We start from the raw sequence: 13,984 nt of genomic DNA on the forward strand, positions 1-13,984 counted from the left end.
TGGCTTCATCTGCTTGATGACAAGGAAATAGTATTTATTAACATTATTCTCATTGTTACTTCTAATTGCTTTTAACTCCTTGTGTGTTTCTTTGTCTTTTCTCTTATACTAGCCATTAAGCCCGTAACAACGGGCTAGTTTTTTGTTTTCCTATGGCCTCCCCCCCCCCCCCGTCCACAAACCCTGCTCTCTCCCCTGCCCTCCCCCCCAGCGTCTGTTTCCATCAGTTCTGCCCCCTCCTTCCCTCCCTGTTCCCTCCTCCTACGATTTCCACGCCCATGTCCAAGCCCTCCTGCCTACTGGGCTGTACTGCTGGTGGAGGCGGGGCTTGGACTTCTACACTCTCAGCGTTCCGACTCTTCTGCGCATTTGCAGGTGAGTCGGTCACTTGCCGTTTATACTGACTCCTGAAGCAGGCTCTGTATTGCCGAAACATGGTTCTGTCTCGAGTCTAATTGTTTTCTGATAACCAATAAATTTGCATCATATCTATGTTGACCTCTGGGGCTGGTTTGTTCATTTGTTGGCCATTAGTCTTTTCCTACTTCTTGTTTTGAGCCTGTAGATTCTCAACATCAATGGAAATCAAGGTCAATGTTCATGTATTCTCTGTGAGGTTCCATCACTAGCCTGCGTAGGCTCACTTCTTGGGACTGTTTGGCTGAGTAAACTTCTGACCTCCTACCAGTTAGTGTCAGTGGAGCCTCAACAAGGCAAGCTTGCCATCTCTGTTAAAAACAAGGCTGCAGTTTCCTACCAGAGACCATTTGGTTCCTATATAAGCCTAGTCACTATTTGTTTCTATGTCAGAGTTTGGTCTGCACTCCTATTCATCATCTTGACACTCCTTGATCCTGCTCCAGTCCCTGCTGGATCTCGGTCTTATCTTTGCCTTATTCCTCATTAGTGAGTGCCCTGTACCTATGTCTCTATTTGGGGTTCCTCTGCTTTCTGGGTGTCACCTTAGGCTCTGGGTTCAGGAAACTAAGATATGGCAGCTATCAACATCAGAGGGCTAAAGAAGCAGAAGATCACATCCTATTTTCCTCTGAACCTAAGGCACCATACCCTATCTGTGGCCCTAGCCTGCTCACCACTCCTGGGTCTTCTCTACTGATGAGAACTGTTATATGCTCAGCACCTGATGCATTTCTCGAGATCCGATGCCTCTGTAGCCAACATATGTGGATTGGACTTAGAAATACCAAAGAGTCTCTCCTTTTGCTCTTCATGGGCATGAAGGCCTCTACATGTCAAAAGCTGACACTTTGTGATCTCGGCTTAGGTACTGCAAGAACAAGTTTTGATTATAAAAAATGGTCTTGCCATACTGTCCAGATATTTTGACATTGCTGAGGGTCTTCTGCAACTGCTAAAAAGAATTGCCAAGATTTGAGAAATCACCCAATAACATGGAATTCATGAAAATTACAGATAAGTAAAAAAGTTTAAAAACTTAGAACTGGTTTAGACTGGTTCTATTCATACTTATCATTCAGGGAATACTTGGGTGAATTACTAAGGAACATCTTCCAGATTTTATCCCCTGACATATGGAGTCCCTCAAAGCTCTATTCTTGCACCAATTTTATTCAGCATCTTTATGGCACCTCTCCTAACCCTCTTGCAGTCCATAGGTCTTACAGGTTTTGTATATGCAGACAATATCCAAATCTTAACATCACTAGATCCAGCCAACCCCCAGGATATCCACTTCCATAATGATAAATTCTCACTCGTAACACCCTGGCTTAATAACAACAAATTGAAACTCAACCCTGAGAAATCTAAAGTCCTTCTCTTTTCAGACCCACCTCCTAAGTCACTCTCTACACCATTTTTACTTTGCAGCACGCAAATCCCTCTAGTTCCCTGACTAAAACTGCTTGGAATCTTTCTTGATCAAGCCCTGAATTTCTAGACCCAACTCTCTTTTTGATTAAATGCTTTTTCTTTAAACTTCATTTGATCAGCTCTATTTGATCGCTTCTCCATCCCTCAGCTCATAGGCGGTCGGTGGCCCAACTGTTTGGGGAGGCTAAAGGGGGCGGGGTTAGGGGTGGGGCCCAGGGGTGGAGCTTAAATCCATAATTGTCTGATAACACACAGAAAAAATAAATAAAATAAAAGTCACAATTAATACCTTTTATTAAATTTAGATATTCGATATGTATCATATGTCAAAGAATAAGTGGTTGCTCAAAGCATATTCTAACTACAATCGCTCAACTGCAAAACACTATGCACAACTTTGTGCAAAAAACACACTCAGAACCTTACTGTACCATAATATTACACTGAGCAGAACCTAATACACCAATATACCACCCATACGGAAAATGCAGACCGTCAACAATATGAAACAAGGGATCATATCATCACAATTCTAATGTAGAGCCACAAAACACTCTAATTTATCTGGGGCAACGGAGGGTTAAGTGACTTACCCAGAGTCACAAGGAGCTGCAGCGGGAATCGATCCCAGTTCCCCAGGACCGAAGTCCGCTGCATTAACCGCTAGGCTACTCCTCCGCTCATGTTTAATGTGGGATAGAATGCCATAAATAAGTAAATAAATATAAACTTTTAATGTTGAGCACCTGATTCTCAAGTGGACATATTTCAAACACTATATGAAAATAAAATGATCTTTTCTACCTTGTTGTCTGGTGACTTTTTCCTGATCATGCTGGCCCAGTATCCGATTCTGCTGCTATCTGTCCTCAGGTGTCAGTGCAAGTCTCTTTGGCATGAACTCTCATATGCAGGTCAGGAAGTCATCCTCGTTAAATATCTCCCTGGCAACCAAGGACACCTCCAGCCAACCCCCCCTGCTCTCTCAGCAGTAAGGTAAACAAATTAAACCATAAACCAATTTCTACAACTGGTTACACAAGGCTTTCACTGCAGCTCCTGCTGTGAGGATGGAAGTAAATCAACAATTTAAACCCCCCAGAGCAGCGGGACTCCACAGCTGATCCATCCTGCTGCAGCAGCCTCTTATACCGGGCGCCTATGCCTCAGCTCTTAATGTACTGGTCCATCCCATCAGTCTCTTGCAGTTGGATTACTGTAACTCACTATATAAAGGCTTAAGACAAAAAGATCTATGTCATATTCAATTAATCCAAAACACTTCCATTAAACTAATCTCACACTCAAAGAAATTTGATCAAGTCACCCCCGCTTCTTAAGAGTACACCTGGTTACATAACACACACAGAATCATCTATAAATTCTCCTCTTGGCTTTCAAAATTAAGGATTCTGGCTCCCCTCCTTTCCTGGCACATCATCTGACCTCATACATCCCTGTTCATGCCCTCTGTTCATCCCAGCAACACTTACTGGTCATACCCTCTTTTCAACAAATCAGATAAGCTATTTTTTCAGTAGTGGGTTCCACTCTACGGAATGCCCTGCCCCTCTATCTCAGGTCACAGACTTCTCTAACAAAATGTAAAGCAGAGCTCAAAACTTTCCTCATTTAGGACACTTTTATACTCTCCAAAAGCTGTCACTAGGCTAGGGTCTGCCAGTCAGCTCAGAACTACTTCCCTCTCCTCTTCCACTAGCTATCACCTATCTTTCCTATTAATCAATGTAGTTCCATTTCACCCCTCCCCGTATTGTTCTTACCTACCTCTGCACTTTCTCTTCCCTTCCTCCTCTCTCATTCAGAATTGTAAGCCACAGTTTGATGTGCGGGATAGCATGTCTTTAATAAAGTTGGAAACTTGGTCAAAAATACTGACTAGAGATCCAAACAAATATGAATCCTAAAGAAAGAGGTGATCCTATATAATAATTCTCACCTCCAACGTTCTGACTTGCCTGGGACTGTGGCTCATTCCAAGTTGGTCTGCTAGGCTCCGTAGATCAGGCTGACATCACCGTAGGCATTATGATGTCAACTTAAGAACCCGGGGGAAAAAAAAAACATGCCTCACAGCTGATCCATGTCCAGAGGAGGGTCGCTGGACATGGGTGGCTGGAGGGGGGGCAGGGGAGAGAGGAGGGTTGCTGGACATGGGTGGCTGGAGGGGGGACAGGGGAGAGAGGAGGGTTGCTGGACATGGGTGGCTGCAGGGGGGGCGGGGGAGAGAGGAGAGTCGCTGGACATGGGTGGCTGCAGGGGGGCAGGGGAGAGAGGAGGGTCGCTGGACATGGGTGGCTGCAGTGGGCGCAGGGGGAGAGGGGGGTCGCTGGACATGGGTGGCTGCAGGGGGAGAGGAGGGTTGCTGGACATGGGTGGCTGCAGGGGAGCCGCGGAAAACCTTGCTAGCGCCCGTTTCATTAGTGTCAGAAACAGGCCTTTTTTACTAGTTTAAACCATAAGAAACAATGAAAAGTACCAGAATGGAGCAAGAGAGAATAGTATGTCTTACCAGCTCCACAACAAAACAGTAACTGAGCTTGGGCAGTGCTGCACATGCCTGGTTGAAATCAATCTTGCAAATCTAGGGAAAATATTCAAGCCTGGGAATCCATTGTAGACATTACCCATTTGTGAGGGCTCGCTGTCCTGCTGGCCCTCATGGAATTCTGAGTACATAGATGATTGTCATCTATGTATCCAATATGAATAATATATAAGGTACCTTCAATACAATGCTACAGCTAAACAATTATTTCTGTAACTGATAGTAAAAGAATAGAATGTACTTCTCCCTGCAGATTGCCCCCATGTTTTCTTTAGAGCCTAAAAGGGTTATTTCACTGCTGTTCAATGCTGTGTTTCCTTCCTCTTGCCGTTAAGGGAGGCTCCGTGTTTATTCCCACACCTTTTGAATTCTATCACCCTTTTCAGTCTTCTACCACTTCCTCCAAGAGAGCATTCCAGGCATCCTCCAGTGAAGAAACAGTTCCTGATGTTGCTTCTGAGTCTACCTCCTTGCAGCTTCATATCATGTCCCCTAGTTTTACAGATCCCTGTTCTTTGGTAAAGGTTTGAAAATAGGTGTACTTTAAGAGCATACTGGCTGCACAAGTTAGGCAGGTTGTTACAAAATTATTCTGGCCATTCAACAATTCCTGCATGGTTTACATAGATAACAACACCTCAAAAGTTATCGCATAACAGAAGCCCAACCAATGTTTAGTCCATACCTTATAAATACTGGCATTGGTTATCAGAGAACCGCTCATAAGCAAGTTCTTACAATACAGATCATAAGTAATAGAGGCAAATAAATAAGCGTACGCTGTCCCTTGCAAAGTAATCTTTCTGAGCACATGTAGAACACTGAAACATGAACAGAGTCTATTGCAATGCCATATCAGCTTTTGTATGACTAAGAGGTATTATCACTCTCCTTGACTAACCCTTAGCTGCTGGCAGACGTTGCCTCAGGCCAGTACACACCTAATTGTGCAATAAAAAGGCCGTTTCACTACCTCATTGAGTCGGATGATGTGATAAATTTGCTTCAGGTAACTTGCTGCCGACCTGGTTTGTGGCATATATCCAGGACCATCATGTTATTTTCTGCTCAGTCAATTCAAGCACACTGTTTCCCTCTGGAAAAGCTGCACCACCTTCTTCTGTTGTAAAAGCACTAGAAAACAGAATGTACACAAATGCTGGTAATGCAGAGTAATGATCAATGCAAAAATTTCAAAGGTCAGCATAAAGCCTGTGCTTTAGACCTCCTACAAAATTTCAGAACAGAATGTTCATGAAATAAGTTGATGGGTTCATATCTGTCTGAAATTGTCATGCAAAATGAAACAGGGGTTATGCACAACATCGTAAAGCATCTTAAAAATGAACAGAAGTTTCAAACATTCCTGTTGTAGATTTTGACTCATATTTATAAGCGGTTTTCACAATCACTACAATTGAAGAAATTGTTATAATCATGACAATAAAAACACGAGGAAGCAAATAATTTATTTACTCAGCCAGCAGAAAGGTCTCCCAGTTGCTAAAAAATTTCATTATTAGTACTTGGGTTCTAGTTTCCTTGTCTATATTAGACTGGCAAACTGCCTAGCAGCAGTCACACACTGAAGCTAATTTACAAACTAGGGTACATGCATAGTATGTAACCGAGTATATTACTAAAATGCCATGTTTCCATTTTTAAATGTGGGTCACTGACTATTAAGTACTCCGAATGGGAAGGTTCCTAGCCTCCCACTGCCAGAAACACAGCAGAGACCTAAGACAGGCTGAACTGCTTTCTGCAGCAGAAGGCATCACAACCACAGTCCACTGATATACAACACTATCATCTTCTTTGCATTTATTCCATGATTTCTGTGAAACTTTTCTAAATTAATTCTTCATAATTATGACAGAAACCAAATAATTTTCAATACTTATATGTCTGTATGGAAATGTTAATGGTGAATTTGAGTTTATTAGTTAAAAATGATATAATTGCATAGCATGCTCTGCTGAAAGTTGTTGCCATTGACCTTAACGCTCCCCTGAAAGGATGCACAGCTGTTAGACAATAAAGCTGGTACTTCTAACCACCTACAGCTTCAAATTCCTACAGAGCATATAACCTCAAATAATCTAAACTGTAATCTTACTTTTGTGTTGAAAAAAAGCAACCTACTTTGTCATTATAGTATATTATACTGTCTGAACTGCAAACAGAATTTGTTTCAGAATTAAAAGAACATAGTAAGGGCTTCACTGTTGAGTTATGCCCAAGTGAAAGCTGTATTCTAGTCAAGCCTCTTTGAAGTTGACATTGAAAAAGTTGAAGCCCTCTGACAGAGAGTGCATCAGTGTCAGCCCCCGAATTGGTATCCTTTCCTGTCCATCACTGTGCAGGTGAAGCAGATGATTGGATTCAGTCAAGTGCTATGATTAATGAGTTCCTCTCTGAATTTGGGACAGCCTATCAATCATGGTCATTAGGGAGAATGTGCCCTGAAAGAGGCAAACCTCAGCCAAGGAATAACTGCATTCATCTTATCTGTATAAGCACCCAGCCAGCCAAGTCAGGGTCACCATGATAAAAAAACAATAATCTTCAACTCTACAAATTACTTTGCAAAGACGGACATTTCTTTACTTTTGGGCTATGTGTTCTCTAAAACATAAGTTGACTGTTACAGCTTGGGTGTAACAAGATGAAGGTTATTTTAATGAATAGTAATGCATACAGCTGCCAATTTCCCTTGCTATTATTTTCACAATTAACAAATAAGTCAAAGTCAAACTGCATCTATGCTTAAGAAACTGGGGGGGGGGAAAACTCTGTTATAGTTTTTAAAAAGCAGTTTCAGCTTTCCATAAGAAACGCTAAGCTGTGAAAAAAGTCTAAGTGATACCTAGGACTTCCTCTCATTTATATAGCAGAATTTATAAATAGAATCTGCAACCCTTACTAGTCTCACAGAAATTTATATTTGCTGTTTTTAACTAGTTTATGTCTACAGAAAAAAGTAATTTATACAGAATGCATATTTCATCACCTCTAAATAATAACCAAACATAATAATTCCTGAATGCAGGCTTTTACTTCATCCCAATTCAAACCAAAAAATAATTAGTATCTAACAAGTAATTTAACAAATTCCTAAGAATGGTCATCTTATGTTTGTTAATGATTCTAGTAGTGTTTATAGGGATACCTTTGAAAACGTGCTTAATAAGCATCATATCTGGTATATATATATATATATATATTTTTTTTTTTTTTTACTACAACACACAATCCAGAAAGTTCTTGGGGGCTTACAATAGTAACATGCATAGTTAAAAACATAAACAATGCAATAAAACATATACTTTTCACACAAAAATAAAAACAAAATCAACTATAGTTAAATATCAAGCTGCAAACCCTCCAAATAAATAGGAGTTACTAAACATTACTGATTAAAAGCTTGTCAAAATAAAATGCTATCCTTTCTTAAAGACACAGGCAAACAGTTTCGCCAAGTTGAGCCCATAACTCTTAAATTGTTTCACAATATTCCTCTAACCTTATTTCATGTACAGTAGAGTCTTCAACAAAATCTGGAGGAAGATCTTAACTCCTCAGTGGATTATGGATTTTTAGCATAGCAGATATCTGGGGTGAGACTAAGGCCCCCTTTTACAAAGCTGCGCTAGCAGCTGCCGTGTGGTAATGCCAACACAGCCCATTCACTTTGAATGGGGCCATGTCGGCATTACCACACCAGCAGCCACTAGCATGGCTTTGTAAAAGGGGGGGGAGAGTTAGAAATATCCTTAGAACACAAGAAAAAGTAGCTTATACATAATTCTATGCTGAACAGGCAACCAATGTAACGGCTGTAAAATAGATGAAATATGCTCATAACGTGAGCAACCTACAATCACTTTGGCCACTGAATTTTATGCTACTTGTAATGCCAGCAAAGTATATTTTGACAATCATCCTAACAAGCCATTACAGTAGTCAAAATGCAGAATTGGAATTGAAACATCACCCATCTGGAAACAATTAGTAATACCTTCCAATGACAAGCCAGATAACAAAAGAACTTGTGTTTTACCCACATTCAGTTTCATACAATTGCTCGTTATCCATTGCTGAATGGTAGTCAAACTTATTGACGACCGATGCAAAGGACAGTCTACTCCTTGATCAATCTGAATAATCAACTGGATATTGTCTGCATATAATTTACATGACAAGTCTAAATAACTCAATAACTGACAAAGAGGCAATAAAAAATATTAAATAGAACAGAACAGCAGATAGTGCACTTCCTTGAGGAACACCTGATAAACAAGGAACTTTCACAGACTTGATACCATTTACTGTCACACAAAATTTTCTATTTTCTAGAAACAATTGGAATCAGATTAGTATCTGACCACTGATTCCAACAGACCTCAACCTTCCAAGTAAAATCTGATGATTAATCATATCGAACTGGGTTCGATTCCCACTGCAGACACAGGCAGCTCCTTGTGACTCTGGCCAAGTCACTTAACCCTCCATTGCCCCAGGTACAAATAAGTACCTAAGCCGCATTGAGCCTGCCATGAGTGGGAAAGCGCGGGGTACAAATTAAAAAAAAATGCAGCAGGTATGTCCAATGTGACCAACAAAAAACAACTTCCTTTATCAAATCCTGTTTGATCATATCTAATAAGATATTAGAAGTCTCAGTATCGTGATTTCTTCTGAAGCCAAATCGATGAGGTTCTAGAATATTATCTTTTTGAGAAACTCCAATAGTTGGGTTGTAAACCAACCTTTCAATAATCATGGCTAAATAAGGCAAAGATCAAATAGGCCTTTAATTATCCATTGAAATAGAGTCTAACATTGAGTTTTTCAACAACGGCCTCATTCTCCCATCCAAAAAGGACATATTTACAACAATCTCTATGGCTCCAAAAGCAACCTTTTTCAAGGATTTAACATTACTTGGATGACAAGAATCCAACACACAAGATGTAGTTTTAATGCTGAAAAAAACAGATTTGACATGCTCTTGAGTTACAAATTGAAAATCTTTCCAGAGAGACCCATCCTCCAGTGGACAATCTAAGTCCAGCGGCAAATCCACAGCATCAAAATTAACAGTAATATTCTGAACCTTCTGGTGGAAATCAATTGCAAAAGCATCAGCATCCAAAGAGGAAATGACAGTCTGTGCTGTTTCTGGCCCATATGTAAGTCTAGTAATAACAGCAAAAAGGTCTTTGAATCAGATATAGAATCTTCAATTACCTTCTTATAATAATTTTTATTAGCAAGAACACTAATAGACCTATATCTTTGTGCTTCTAAATTATATTCTTCTAATAAAACTCGTGACGGATACTTTCTGCACCTTCTTTCAACTTGATGAAGTTTATATTTCTGAACCCTCATTTCATTAGAGTATCAAGGTACTTTATGAGATCTTACCACCAAACGTTCCTAGACAAACCCCATTTCCCTTTAAGAGCATTCCCTAACCAGGCCACATTAAAAACATATTTTAGCCTGCCTAGCCAGGAGGGCAGAGCTCAAACAGGGAGGACGTTATAATCCTAGAGTGGAAAGAGAAGAGGAAGGCCCCAGGAAAAGAATCTTCCAAGTGTGTCACAAGCTGGCTGCAGTAGCAGGAAGAGGAGTACTGGTAAGAGAGGAGCAGCATCAAGCTTAGGTCTCCACAGTATACAGGTAAAAGATTGGTAGGAAGTGCCTTGATTTATGTGTGAAGACCCTGGTCCTGGTCCAAGTGGTTCTGTGTTACTCCACTTTAGTCAGTCAGTGTGAATTAAGGGGAGATTCTATATATGGTGCTAAAAAAATTGGCATGGAAATCAGTGGCGATTAAGTGTATTCCTACAAGCGGCACCTAGATTTAGGCATGGAATATAGATTAAGCTTAGCCTAAAACTACGCCACCTCCATTTACACCAATGAAAATGTAGCGTAAATCCCAGTGTGTAGGTTAGGAGCACTAGGCCATATTCTATAACTATGTGCATAAATTTCGGAACACACATGAAACGCCCATTTCCCCATCTATAACCATGCCTCTTTTTGTTGCGCATGATAGAAATTAGGCACACTGCATTACAAATGTGCTTAGCGGTTGTGCATGTTATTTATTTATTTATTTGTTACATTTGTATCCCACATTTCCCCACCTATTTGCAGGCTCAATGTGGCTTACATAGCACCGTAAAGGCGTTCGCCAATTCCAGTAATGAACAAATACAGTAATGTTGTCATAGAATAAGGTCATGTGTACAGCTACATTAGGAAATCATAGAGAGGAAGATATATTATATGTCCATTACGAGCTTGGTTTGTTGTGTTGCAGGGTACAGGCATTTAAGTTGGGTCGGTAGGGGATGCCTTTTTGAACAGGTTAGTTTTAATGAGTTCCCGGAAGTTTAGGTGATCATAAGTTATTTTCATGGCTTTTGGTATGCGTTCCATAGTTGTGTGCTTATGTAGGAAAAGCTGTATGCATAGGTTGATTTGTATTATGAGTCCTTTGCAGCTTGGATAGTGGAGATTTAGGTATGTTCGTGTTGATCCTGTTGTGTTTCTGGTTGGTAAGGTCTATGAGGTCTGTCATGTATCCTGGGGCTTCACCGTACATAATTTTTATGAACCAGGGTGCAGATTTTGAAAGCAATACGTTCTTTGATTGGGAGCCTGTGCAGTTTTTCTCGGAGGGGTTTGGGCGCTTTCGAATCGCATTTTTCCAAATACAAGCCTGGCTGCCGTGTTTTGAGTGGACTGAAGTATCTTATAATTTGTTCTTTGCATCCTGCATAAATTCCGTTGCAGTAGTCTACATGGCTTAGTACCATTGATTGTATCAAGTTGCGAAATGTTTCCCTCGGAAGAATGGTTTCACATGTTTGAGTTTCCACATTGAGTGGAACATTTTCTTTGTAGTAGATTTCACTTGGTTCTCTAGTGTGAGGTTACAGTCGATTGTAACACCGAGAATTTTCAGGCTGTCTGAGATAGGGAGGGTATAATCTGGGGTGTTTATGTTTGTGGGTTTGTTCGTATTGTATTGGGTTGAGAGGATGAGACAGTGTGTTTTTTCTGTGTGAAATGCATTTGCCCATGAGTCCATGATATTCAAGCTGAGCTTGATTTCGTTGGTGATTTCTGTCAGATCACATTTGTAAGGAATGTATATTGTGACATCGTCTGCATAGATGAAAGGGTTAAGGCCTTGGTTGGATAAGGATTTGGCTAGAGGGGTCATCATTAGGTTGAAAAGGATAGGTGATAGTGGTGATCCTTGAGGTACTCCGCATTCTGCTTTCCACGGTGGTGATATGTTTGAGCTTGATTTCACTTGATATGTTCTAGTGGTTAGGAAACCCTTGATCCAACTAAGTATGTGTCCGCCAATCCCAAAGTAATCTAGGAGTCTTAGTAGTATTTTATAGTTTACCATGTCGAATGCACTGGACATGTTGAATTGGAGGAGAAGTATGCTTTTGCCTGTTGCTATTTCCTGCTTGAATTTGGCTAGAAGGGTAATTAGTACTGTTTTAATGCTATGGAGGGGGCGAAATCCTGATTGTGATTCATGTAATGTTGTGAATTTGTTTATATAATCAGTAAGTTGTTTGGTTACCATGCTTTCCATCAGTTTGACCACCAGTGGGATTGATGCTATTGGGTGATAGTGATTTTGTTTGATTTTTTCTTGGGATCTTTTGGTATTGGGGTGAGTAGGATGTTGCCATTTTCCTTAGGGAAGAGACCTTGTTGAAGCATGTAGTTTATGCCATGCCAATAGCAGGCATGGACACACATAACTATAGATAGCATTACAGGCAAAAAAACATATTAAAATATTTTTTTGGTATATTAAAAGCAGGAAGCCGGCAAAAGAATCGGTTGGGCCGCTGGATGACCGAGGGGTAAAAAGGGCGATCAAGGAAGACAAAGACGTAGCGGAGAGACTGAATGAATTCCTTGCTTCGGTCTTCACCGAGGAAGATTTGGGTGGGATACCGGTGTCGGAAATGGTATTTCAAGCAGATGAGTCGGAGAAACTTACTGACTTCACGGTAAACCTGGAGGACGTAATGGGGCAGTTCAGCAAACTGAAGAGTAGCAAATCTCCTGGACCGGATGGTATTCATCCTAGAGTACTGATAGAACTGAAAAATGAGCTTGCGGAGCTACTGCTAGTGATATGCAACTTAGCCTTAAAATCGAGCATGGTACCGGAAGATTGGAGGGTGGCCAATGTAACACCGATTTTTAAAAAAGGCTCCAGGGGAGATCCGGGAAATTATAGACCGGTGAGTCTGACGTCAGTGCCGGGGAAAGTGGTAGAGGCTATTATTAAAAACAAAATTACAGAGCACATCCAAGGACATGGATTACTGAGACCGAGTCAGCACGGCTTTTGTGTGGGGAAATCTTGCCTGACCAATTTACTTCAATTCTTTGAAGGAGTAAACAAACATGTGGACAAAGGGGAACCGGTTGATATTGTGTATCTGGATTTCCAAAAGGCGGTTGACAAGGTACCTCATGAAAGGCTACAGAGGAAATTGGAGGGTCATGGGATAGGAGGAAATGTCCTATTGTGGATTAAAAACTGGTTGAAGGATAGGAAACAGAGAGTGGGGTTAAATGGGCAGTATTCACAATGGAGAAGGGTAGTTAGTGGGGTTCCTCAGGGGTCTGTGCTAGGACCGCTGCTTTTTAATATATTTATAAATGATTTAGAGATGGGAGTAACTAGCGAGGTAATTAAATTTGCTGATGACACAAAGTTATTCAAAGTTGTTAAATCGCGACAGGATTGTGAAAAATTACAAGAGGACCTTATGAGACTGGGAGGCTAAATGGCAGATGACGTTTAATGTGAGCAAGTGCAAGGTGATGCATGTGGGAAAAAAAGAACCCGAATTATAGCTACGTCATGCAAGGTTCCACGTTAGGAGTTACGGACCAAGAAAGGGATCTGGGTGTCGTCGTCGCTAATACACTGAAACCTTCTGCTCAGTGTGCTGCTGCCTGCGGCTAGGAAAGCGAATAGAATGTTGGGTATTATTAGGAAGGTATGGAAAACGGTGTGAGATGTTATAATGCCGTTGTAATCGCTCCATGGTGCGACCGCACCTTGAGTATTGGTGTTCAATTCTGGTCGCCGCATCTCAAGAAAGGATATAGTAGAATTGGAAAAGGTGCAGAGAAGGGCGACTAAAAAGGATAGCGGGGATGGGACCGACTTCCCTATGAGAAAGATTAAGGAGGCTAGGGCTATGCAGCTTGGAGAAGAGACGGCTGGGGAGACATGATAGGCATATAAAATAATTAGTGGAGTGGAACAGGTGATGTGAAGCGTCTGTTCACGCTTTCCAAAAATACTAGGGACTAGGGGGCATCGATGAAACTACAGTGTAGTAAATTTAAAAACAAATCAGAGAAAAGTTTTCTTCACCCAACGTATAATTAACAATGGAATTCGTTGCCGGAGAAAGTGGTGAAGGCGGTTAGCTTAGCAGAGTTTAAAAAGGGGGTTGGGCGGTTTCCTAAAGGTCATGTCCA

At 41.0% G+C, this 13,984-nt stretch overlaps 1 protein-coding gene across 1 annotated transcript in view; it reads right to left on the bottom strand.

Moving 5' to 3' along the window:
- KIAA0825 (KIAA0825 ortholog) overlaps window positions 1-13,984 on the bottom strand; it is a 584,207-nt gene that overhangs the window by 305,258 nt on the left and 264,965 nt on the right. The window contains 3 exon segments of the mRNA XM_030193391.1: window positions 5,397-5,435; window positions 5,438-5,484; window positions 5,487-5,557. Of these exon segments, the coding sequence (XP_030049251.1) occupies window positions 5,397-5,435; window positions 5,438-5,484; window positions 5,487-5,557 (157 nt within the window).

This window comes from Microcaecilia unicolor, chromosome 2 (assembly GCF_901765095.1).
Source record: "Microcaecilia unicolor chromosome 2, aMicUni1.1, whole genome shotgun sequence".
NCBI lineage: Eukaryota > Metazoa > Chordata > Amphibia > Gymnophiona > Siphonopidae > Microcaecilia > Microcaecilia unicolor.